General features: G+C 39.6%; 1 protein-coding gene across 1 annotated transcript; it reads right to left on the reverse strand.

Moving 5' to 3' along the window:
* Nucleotides 1-9,776: 9,776 nt before the first annotated feature.
* On the reverse strand, nt 9,777-10,124 carry LOC149212833 (protein PTST, chloroplastic-like). Its single transcript, XM_089388840.1, has one exon. It carries the CDS (start codon nt 10,122-10,124, stop codon nt 9,777-9,779), a length of 348 nt encoding a protein of 115 aa, XP_089244966.1.
* Nucleotides 10,125-11,912: the final 1,788 nt, after the last annotated feature.

Genomic DNA, 11,912 nt, shown 5'->3' on the forward strand with positions numbered 1-11,912 from the left:
GTGATGGATCATTGTTAATTTAAACCTCTGTTTGCACTAAAAGGGTGCATATCTGTTTTAAGCTCTGTCTATTTTGAATAGGACCGTTTCATGTTTCATGCTACTGAGCAGCAATATAATTCTGGTTTGAAAAGCGTAAAGTAGGAACAGAGGTTTGAAATTCGATGTTAGAACCATTATTGATTTACAGGCGTAGAGAAGTTTACATTTTGAATGGAAGGACATATAACGATTGCCGAGAGTTTAATTGGCAAATGGAAATCTCCTGTTATGAATCGTAGGCATTGAGTATTGGAATGTGTTAAATTTGTTAAACATTAAACAACGTTTTATATCTGGCTTGATAAGTTAAGTTCTGGCCTGAGATTGAATCGTTGACACGTAGAACAGGGTAATGGAGTAGCGCTGGCTTAATCAAAGTTGTCGCTGGATGTGCCATCGAATGAGGCAGTCAATCAAACAGTTCACAAGTCATAGTGTGATAATGAAATGTCTAATTCCATGTGGGAACTGCAGTTGAGGTCAATTGTATTTATTGCCAGACGTGATGAGGCAGAGGTCAAATTATATAATTGCCGAAATAATGTTTTATAGAAGTGGCAGATTCGACGGATGAAGACAGATCGATTTACATAAATCGGTGCTTGTTTGTGTTAGAATTCCTACACCAGGAGTCAATGGCGCAGAGAAGGAGCTGTCAATTCGAGGATGATGGATGAATGGTAAGTCACAGTTCAGCGTTGGGGAAAACTGGTACAGAACGAGTACCATAACGAAGATTTTTGAGTTTATGACTTGAAATTGAGGAGCTTCCGCAATTGAGGTGTGTACAAATTGCCAGAAGGAGTCTTATCTGGGCAAATGTTTAGAGATGCATTTTTATATGCATGAGAAGAGTAAAGATTCTGGGTTTGCAGGGTAGACCTGCACCAATAAGAGTAGAGTATCCATCCTGTGGATTATGTCGACCGTGTGACGCTGCTACCAAAATGATTTCATCCTCTTGAACAATAATCCTAATATGAGCTTCTTCTAGTGCCCTAATGAAACAGTGCCAATCCCTACTCCACCTCTCTGGTATCTTGAGGTTCTGTGCATTTAACCATTTCTGTGAGATCCATGATGTGTTCCTACCATCTATTATATGTGAGAGTTAATAGATACTGTCAAGTGCAAGTGTCTTTCTGAGATCCAGTGGTGGAAAGTGTCCATAACCACATCCCAACCAGCTCTCCATTTTCAATTCGCGAAGCCATTCCTCACTTAATGACATTTATGGAGTGTGTGATAGCTTTCCATATGATAGAGGATCTAGTATTTCCCCGGATCAGCCTACGAATCCAATCCATTACTGATAGTGGGTGTATATATTTATAATAAACCACCTCTTTCCATAAGCTATCAGATGTGATAATTTGCCACCCCATCTTCATTGCAAGCGCCTTTGCAAATAAGTTCATATCCTTAATACCCCATCCTCCCCATTTTTTTGGTTTTCCAATTCTTTCCCATTTAACCCAAGAAAAAGTTCCTCCCAACATTTTTCCCTCTCCATAAGAATCTACAACAAATTTGTTGTATTATGTTGATGATGCCTTTTGGAATCCAGGCAAGTGCCATCCAATATATTGGGATGGCCTCCAAAACAGATTTTATAAGTGTTAGTCTGCTTGCTCTGGAAAGCCATCTCTACTACCATATGTTGATACACCCTTCGATTTTTGCAATAAGCCATGTCCAGTCCACTATGCGATAATCGTTTGGCTTGAGCCTGAAGCCAAGGTATTTGAGTCTTGTCTCCATTTCTTGCCTAACAAATTGAAAATGTTGAAGTGCATGTCTTTGCTCATTTTGTAAACAGGACACCAACATAATGGTGGATTTGTTGTAGTTGGGCTCCATACCTATAGCTTTACAAAACAGGGATAGAATATTCTTGAAGAAAGTGGTATCACGGATAGAACCATCTAAAAAAATAAGTACATCATCTACAAATAATAGATGAGAAAGATAGGAAACATCTTTCATCTTTACACCACCTAAAGACCCTTCAACACGAGATTTTGATATAAGTCTACTTAAACCCTCCATGATTAGGAGGAATAATAGAGGTGATAAAGGACACCCCTATCTCAGTCCATGTTTAGCATGGAAAAAATCAGATGCAGCCCCATTAATGAGTATGCTATATGATGCAGATGTGAAACAACACATAATACATTTAATGAATGTGTGAGGAAATCCAATATGGGTTAGAATAAGCTGAAGGTATGCCCAACTAGATTTGTCAAATGCGCTTGATAGGTCAATATTGAGTATGATACTCTTAGAATTATTGAGCTTAATCGAGTGGATCCCTTCTTATGCAGTCCCAATGGATTCATGAATTTGGCGGTGATTGAGGAATGCAAATTATTCCTTGGAAATCATCTTGGATAAAATAGGCTTGATACGAATTGTAATGATTTTTGATATAATTTTGTATATGAAATTACATAAGGATATATGACAATAGTCATCAAATTATTGAGGGTTATCAACTTTGGGTATGAGAGCAATAAAAGTCGAATTGAACCCCTCATGCATCTGCCTCGAAAGTCTGCAGTCCTCAATTGCAATTAGGAGATCAGCACCAATATGCTCAAAGAAGGTAAGGTAGAATTCCATAGGCTAACCGTTTGTTCCCGAGATTTTATCTCTTTTAAACAACTTCAGAACAACTTCAATTTCCCCCAAAATGACCAGCTCGTTTAGTTTCACTACATCCTTTGCCTCAACAAGTCTAGGTAATGTACCTACAATGCGGAGTACCTCAACAATGGTAGCTTCTCTAGGCGCCCTATACATTTGGGAGAAATGTCTAATACCCATATCGGCAAGCTGATTGAAGGTATTGGCTTCCCTTCCAGTATGGTCTCTTAGAGTCCAAATTGTATTACCTAATTTCTGCCCCTGGCACATTGTTGAAAGAATTTCGAATTTTCATCCCCAACCTTTAGCCAAGTGGCTCTACTCTTCAATCTCCATGTCTCCTCTTGCTGTCTCAGAAGGCGAATATTTTATGTTTCTAACCTTATCAAGTGTTCCTTACTTTCCCTAGATGAATAACTAGCAATACCAGTGCCCTCCAACTCCAATATGTCAGATTCAATTTTCAGAATAGTAGCCTCATCCCTTTTCTTTTTTTCTTTAGCCCAACTTATAGTCCTGAGTTTAATTCGGGCTAAATTGCTGGCAATCACCATAGCTGGAGTGGAGTTGTTTTCTTGTCCACAGTGAATCCAGGATTCCATAACTATTTTGTGAAATTCTTCTTCTACAAGCCACGTCGAGTTAAATTTGAAAGGAGAATTTGGCTTGTAATTGGAATTCATAATTTCCAAATAAATCGGGGAGTGGTCAGATATACCCCCCGATCCCACCCATTGTCTAATTCTGTCTAGCTTCTCCACCAGAGGTGCTTTAATAATAAAACGATCCAATCTTCTAGCCAATGCATCCTCGCCAGTTCTCCTATTCCACCAAGTCGGCAATATCTTGGCCGAGTCAATGTTCATGAGGTTATTGTAGTCCAATAGGTGTTCAAATTATTCTATTAAGGGGTTAGTCTGTGCCCTATTACCCCAAGATTTGGCATGACCCAAGGAGAAGTTCAGGTCTCCTCCTATGATGATATTTTCATTATTCATAAATGATGTAGTCATCAACTTATCCCAAAATCCCTCCCTATTATGACAAGGTCCATAAATATTTATCAATCTGAGAGGTACATCAATTTCAGTGGCTATAAAGTCAGCCCCCAAAAATCCTTCACCACCCCAAATATTGTTGATCTTGGTAGTCTTGTTATTGAAACCTAATGCACATCCCTCAGATCTCCCTTTGCACATACAAAGTATGGAAAAGCCAACCCGGGAGCTTGTTCAACAGAATATTGTTGATAACGCCCCCTTCTCCCAATGTCTCTTGTAGCAGTAATACATCAATCCTAACCGAGCCTAATAGTCTTCTGAGTGCCAATTTCTTGTCCAGGTTGGCCAAACCCCTGCAATTGAAAGAAATGCACTTCATGGGGTAACCTGATCAGGGTTTCCATGTGCTCTAAGAACCCAGTCAATTGGAATCTGGATACCAGTCGCCACCTCAATACCCACTCTTTGGATGGCTTTAGAAATATTGGATTGTCTTCCCCTGGGAAATTTCTGAGCTCTAGTGGGGGGGTCCTCTCCCAGTCCGAAAGTGAGGGGTCGAGGGTGGGCCTGTGATCTGAGGTTGTACCTATGAGAGCTATTGCAAGAAGATTCCTCCCTATCAGGTAGAATTGAGAGAGAATCCAAGGAAATGGTAGGTGCAGTAACCAGATCAATGGGGGGAGCCGATGCAATAGGACAATTAATGGGACTCAATTTACATGCATCTAAACCCAAACCCGAAGCAACTAAAGATAACATAGAAATGCTAGAATTCATAAAATTATGAGAAGAGGGAGGAGAGGAATTAAGAGTACCTGGTAGCAATTTAGGTCCCTTTGAGTGTGATCGAGTGACTCGAGCATCAGGAGTCCGGGTGCCCGCATGATGAAGTTCCTCCACAGCCACCCTCCACCTCCTCTGGGGTTCCACTATTATGTTATATTTAGGGGTCGAATGAACATCCAATTGTGTCTGGGTACCAATAGTAACAAATATTCTCGGGGGCTCGGTATGCACCTTTGTAATCAGTGGACAATCCTTATACAAGTGCCCCACCTCATGACACCTTTTGCACCGGAATGGGATCCCTTCATAATCGAGGATCTTCCATCTTATAATCTCCCTGAGTTGAAGCCGATAACTTTCAACTAAACCCTCTCTAGTATCCAGGTGTACTAGAATCCTGGAAATGGCTAAACATCTAGTTTCCATATATGATCTATCGTGGTCGAGATAGATGCCAAGGTCATCCCCAATGCACCTGAAGACCTCTTCCGACCAAAATTGTAGTGGCAACCCTAGGAGTCTAACCCATATTGGACCCGCCCCCAATTTCTCCTTCTCTAGGTCGAAGAGTGGCGACCACCTCTTGAGGAGAACTGAGGTCATCTTGATATGCCAATATTTGGACAAGACCCAATTGGCTTGGTATGGTTGCAGGAATATAAGTGCAAACCAACCTCTCGTCATGGTAATAATAGGCGGAAACTGGTCTAGTAAGTGTCCCTAGATTTCCATTGTCCAACGCTTCAACCACGTAGGGGTATAGTTTCAGCCTCGAACCCTGCCGACAAGCACAATACTCTCAGTGAGGGCAGCTTGTGCCATACTGATTCCTTCTCCAAATACCAGCAAATGCCCCCACTCATGCACCTTGGTGCATTTTGATTTTTTCTTTCCCCCTGACCTCTGAGAGTGGTCTACCAGGTTTTGTTCATCCTCCACAGGCTGATACTCATCTGAGTCTAAAGCTCCAGTGTACTTATTACCTTGTTCTTGACAAGAAATTCCAACAGAACATCCTGATGTGTGTGTCGCGATAGGAGGTCTCGAGCCTTGCGTGTCGACTCCTGTTGCGCCTTGTACATTATTTCCTAAATTTAAAAAAACATATGTGTCAACCCCATAAAAACTTGTGCCCCCATCCACCATGAACGATGCACCCTATACATTTATCGCATGTCCCTGTTGCTTGAGTTCCCAATACCATAGCTCTGATGGTGATGGTATATGCAAGATCGGGTGAGCTTGGTCCTCCTGTAGTTGAAGAAATTCCGCATTCACCATCGAGCTCGGGTGAGTAAACCCTAGGGAATTTAAGGAACCCTCCACATCATCTAGCTCTGAGATATAAGCGTCGACCTGGACTTTCGGTTCATGGGGTGGCTCCGGTGGAACCCCAGTTGGGTGTTGATGTGGCTCCTCCACCCAAATTTGGGAAGCCTCCATTGTATCTGAGGAATAATCAACAAGTTCCTCGTCCATGCAAAAATGACATTCTCACTCTCACCATTACACTGTCCCTATGCTCTGTTGTGCACAACACCCTCCGACAGACACTGGCCCAGCTGTTCCACCATCTTCCTCCGCTGTTCGATCCCCTTGTTTGTTGACTTGAAAAATTTACGTGACTAAGTGGTTCCAAAACACCACGGTTAAAATATGCCTGATGCTTCGTTCCTTGTCTGCTAGCGATATTGAATTTCCCCTCACCCTTCTTCCATTCTCAGGTTCAAGGGAAACCCTATTTTCACGCTAGTTCTATGATAGGGTTCGTAGCTGCCTCCTTCTCTCGCTGCACCATTTTTTCTTCTGCAGAATGTCTTTGCTCCACCTTCTTTCATTTCACAGTTTCTACTAATATTTTGTGTATCTCAATTAAGGTATTTTTAAGTAATGTATAATAGAAATAGATGCTCAATATTATATTGACATTGTTACAAAAATTACCAATCATGATCTCACCTTATTATATTATACTTTTCAACTATTTTATTAATTTTAATAATTGTATAATTATTAATATAACATGTTATGCACATGTTCATGCTATTATCATGTCCCAATTATGTGGTCGATTCAAGCATGTCCCTAGCCAGGGAGATATTTCTCTTTTTTGAGGCCATATAGTGGCTTCACTCCTTGGTAAAATTGGTTTTTAGATATCTAGACTCTTCAACTACCACTAGACTAAGGAATTGCCTCTGATAGCTTTGTTGGGAGGATTGATAACTTTGTTGCTATGGAGGACGGATGGACTACAACAAATACTTCTACTGGTTAGGCATAAAATCAGTAGATTAATAACAATTGGTTGTCCAAACCATTTCCGGTCTGCTTTGATAAACTTGGTGGGTGGGAACAATGGCGGTTCATTCATTTTACAAAGGCAATATGAATAATGTTCTCAACACTAGAAGGTCATGATCCATTTACAAGCCATGCAACTCTCCTCGCAACTGAAAAATGTTGTTAGAAAAGTGCAACGAGGCCTCAGGAAAAGAAATTGGATGATGAGGATATCGACGTGGACTTAGAGAAGAAATATTTAAGCTCTGTCCTAGAGGAAAAGCTTCCAAAGGCTATTAAGTTGAATTAAGAGGTAGCCAATTGCGTCTTATTTTTGTTATTTGATTTTTTGGATTGCTATAGGAAACATTCCCTTGAAATTTCTTATTGTTTTCATGTATAAAGCCATTGGGTGGTGAAAAACACAATCCCCTATCAAGCCATAGCCTTTCCTTATAGCTTCTGTTTGCGTTAAAGTGGAAGCATAGAAACAAAACAAATAGATAGCTCTAACTAATTTTATGGTTGGAAATAATTTGTGGGTAGTGATCTCATGCTTGGACATTGACATTGTTCTTTGCACATCGGATTTATGGTATTGAATTTTTTCTTGGATGTTGACATCCTCCTGGTAGATTGAATTTTTGTATCTAAGTATCACATTTTGGGTTTAGGAAAATTTTCTAATATTTAATTTTTGCTAGGATGTTGACATTCCTCTTAAAGATTTGAATTATAGGAATTTAGGTATTGAATTTATGGATGATGAGGATTTATGCATATCAAGTTTTAACTCAGTGTGATAAGCAGAGCCACTGAAATCATCCAAGGCCACCACTCCCTCTCAAGCACTTATTTCTGATTCCATAATTTTTGAATATCGCTCACATACTATAGAATTTTGATTTGAGGTGTTCTATCTAATAACATGAATTTCATGGAGGCTATAAAGTAGTATGTTAAACACCCACAAAACTCCCCATAATTTATTCTTTTGTAGTTCCCATATATTATTCTAACTTCTAGGCAGCAGCTTATGTTCACGGTCTTCATTCTGATTGGAGAACATCAATATTTGTCAATAGTATTTTGGAGAAGTGAAACAACAAATAATCTACCCATTTTTCTTGTTATCTTGATGTCATTAGCTACAGAAATCTATAGCCAAACATCAACAACTATGAAAGATTATTTTGTTTGGTGTGCAAAGAAAATTAGCCCTCTAAGGAAACCCTTAAATAAATTATCTTAGAATTAAGGCATCCTATTATGCATGGAACACTAGATTTGCAGTCTAAACGTTCTGACATGTGGACCATGCAAGTGGAAATATCTAAATAAGGGGCAAAAGCACAAAATTAATCCATTCAAGGATAGAAGGAAGAGAAAAATTCCTTGGTTGTGTAACACCCTCCTCCCACATCTACCCAAATAACTGGCCAACCAAGGTAAACATGTGATGAGAGGATACTATGATATGATTCAAACTCCTAGGTGACTTTAAGGTAGTGGAATCGATGGAAACACATCAAACATACCTTCCACATAAGCAACAACACTCCCAAGAGCCATCCCAAGCACTCGGGTATCATGCCCCTGGGTCTCACTGAGCTTTTAAGCTATTAAAACTTTGGACGATCCCATGATATGGGCATGCCAACATTCTAGAGAGCTCTAAACGCTCCCATAAGCCTTCATAACCATGTCTAGGGACTATTTCCAGCAGACCTATGCTGGAGTCCACAGGATTTAAGGCACTTTTCAAGCCGAGAATTTCAGCCACTGCCCAGAACTTGTTGTAACTTATGGAATCCATTAAACATGTGATGAGAAGAGTAATAAACCAAAAACTAACTCCAAGACTAGGCCTGACCATCCCCAACCAGGGTTGAAATTTTGTCAAACACTTAACATCAATGCAATCTACAAGTGTAAAAAACATATTTAAGCATAGGGGTCTCATACTTATCTGAGAATCAGTAAGAAGCATTGACCCCTTATATCATTAGTTGCATTATCATTTATTAGTTCATAGATACATTGTTTATTCATTTACAAATAAAAACATGAGGAGAGCCATACATCATGATTGCCAGAATACATGCTTATAACCAGCAACATAAAAATAGAAATACCATGAATGCATCACCTATAGGATACACATATAAATAAGTACAAAAGAAATAAAACTTAAATTCTGTTAGACATAGGAAAATCCAACCAGGTTTGAGACTTCCACGTTCCACCTGACCGTAGACATGACTGAGCCAAATATCTCTTCAACGAGTCATCCCTATGGCATATTCCAAGCATGAATGTGGGATCTCATAGAATACATCAATCCAAAACCATCAAAAGCTTCAAGATGCCAGCCACCTCAGCCCATCAAACATCAATTCCACCTCATGTTGAGAAATCATGAAACCATCACCAAATTGGTCTCTACCCAAGCTATCAAGGGCTCTAGAGCATTTTCTCCAACCCAGCTTCCAGGACTAGTAACTCAACCAACGAATTCTGCCAGGCTCTAGAGTGTTTGTCCAACCAAGGCTCCAAGACTAGTAACTCAACCCATAACTTACACAGGGCTCCAGAGCATTTGTCCAACCAAGGCTCCAAGACTAGTGACTTTGTTGACACCTAATCATCAGGATTGGGTGAAAATAATGTAAATAAATGAATAAGTAATGTGAACAGTCATCGGGAGATGAACTGAACAGTCTCTCCCTCATGTATAAAATAAGGCCACCCTGAAATAATAAACATACGAATCATTTTTGCCTTGAGGAGTTACTGCCTAGCCTGACATGGTATCAAAGGCAACACCTTTTTTTTAGTTTCCCTCTGCTTTGTAACTCTCTCCTAAATATTCTGCTTATATTCCACCCATGTTCTATAGGTTGACATCTCTGTCATATCCTTGTGAAATCTCATTCATTATTTAATGTATTCCTTGAAGTGCGTTAAGGAGTCGATTCATTGTGTGTCCACTTCTTCTACTGGGGTCACGAGAGCCTAGAGCTCCAATTGCATAACCACAAATTCATTCTTGTATTTGTTCAAAGATTTTCCCTTATCATGAAGCTGGCATTTCAGGTGTTGATTGTGTTGATTAGCTTCACTAAGCGTCCTAATAAGCTTCGCTCTAACATTATCTGCTCGCTTGGATTCCAACTCGGTGCTATCAACTGACTGTCTAAAATAACTTCTAGAGAAGTCTGATGAAGCTCCATTAGAATTATCAGTGTACTCTTCTGATAACTCCATAGCTTTCTCTTCGGAACCAACTGTGATAGCAAAGCTTCTTTGCAGAGATCTCCTTCCCGTATTCCTCCTTGTCTCCGCCTTCAAAATCATCTGCATCTTGGGCTGCAACTCTCCATCTCCATCCTGTATTCCTCCTCATGGTTATAATACCATTATCCATTTATTTGACATAAGGGAGCCTAACATTTCTATAAAATAGATAGGTGTTGAAGCAGTTTTCAAACAAAGGAAGTTTCTGGATTTCACAATTGGATCAGTAATACGATTCAAGAGTTTTTAGGTAAATCTGAGAAGAAATTCGTCGTGTATTGTGATCGCAAAGCAACCCCGATCTAACTGATCGGGTTAATTGCAAACCCCCTCACTGGTGGACGGGTGATATTATGCTTTTGTTTGAAGGTTATTTTGGTAATGTCATACATATAGAGACTATACGCTGAGTTCTGACTGTTTATCCAAACTTCCTCGCAAGTTCACAGCAGCACATGCAAGGATTGTTTAGATTAGATTATTTATATTTGAACTGCTTTTTTGGCAGCTGCTCCTTTAATATAACCATATAAATACCATGGTAATGTAATGGATTTTCAAGCTTTTCTGGTTTTCTGGTGAAGAACCCATTGTAGTTGTGATCTGGCTGTATGAGCTTTGCGCATTCTAATGTAATGGCTCGTTCGGTCGTCCAATCATATGGTCATGTACAGCATGGAGAACTTGTTCTAGTGCTGATTTGAAAGAGAATTTTTTACGGTGCATTGCTGATATGAATATTTCTCTGGGAAATGTTTTATAAATCAATTTTCATTTAAAGTGTTTTGAAGACTCCGCCATAGTAAAGTGTTTTGAAAACTACAGTGCATTTTTTTCCTTTTACACAGCAAGTGCAAATTGTTTTATCACTAGAAGAGCGATTTTTTTCCACTGTACACAGTTTTTACAGAATGCATTCAATCATATCCATGGTGGGAATAGTTCTCACTGGCAAGGAGAACTATCCTAAATGGTCCCAGATGATAAAACACACCCTCATTTTCAATGAGTTGTGGAAAGGAGTGTGTGTCGGAGACAGAGACAATGAACCAGTATAACCTACCTCAGACAAAGAGCTCATCATTTGGGAAAACAAGAACAACAAAGCTTATGCATTAATTGCAGCATTTGTAAATGAAGAGGTGAGTCGCGATATTTCGTCATATTCAACTGCCTTTGAAGCCTTACAAAAGCTGAAAGAACTCTATGACTCACATTCTGCACTTGAAGTTGTTCAACTCATGATTAAACTCTTCACTCTTGAACTGCAAAATAATGATCCTCTTGCTCTTGCATCTAAAGTAAAGTCTATAATGCATGATATCAAATCCACTAAAGTTGAATTGGATGTTCCTCTTATCACTTTTCTCAAGGCACTTTATCCTACTTACTCCAATTATCTTGAGTCATTGCATTCAAACGAAAATCTCAAAGATATCACCTTTGACTCTCTTGTGAAAAAGTTTGCTGAAAGAGAGAAAGCTTTTGGAAAGAAGACAGCCCCTGAAAATTCTGAAGAGGCTGTGTGCATTGCTCATAAAGAAAAGCATCTTGCTCAAGATTCTTCAAGAGGAAGGGGTGGTCGAAGAGGAAGAGGAAGATATTTCAGAGGCAGGGGGGGCAGACATTCTCAAGGAGAAAAGGCAGATTTGCACTGCATTCGCTGCAAAAGAAATGGATCACATGATGCCTCTACATGCAAGCTACCATGGGACAAAATTGAGCAAAAAATAAACCAATAGAAAGGTAAAATTGATGATACAGACAAAGGTAAAGCACCTAAATCCACTCACTGTGTTGTGGCACAATGTAATATTGGAGTAAATGAAGATTTATTTGATGCTTCACTTGCTT

The sequence above is a fragment of the Pinus tabuliformis genome, chromosome 1_1, assembly GCF_031772625.1.
Source record: "Pinus tabuliformis cultivar Carrire ecotype Pingquan chromosome 1_1, CPIR1, whole genome shotgun sequence".
Taxonomy (NCBI): domain Eukaryota; kingdom Viridiplantae; phylum Streptophyta; class Pinopsida; order Pinales; family Pinaceae; genus Pinus; species Pinus tabuliformis.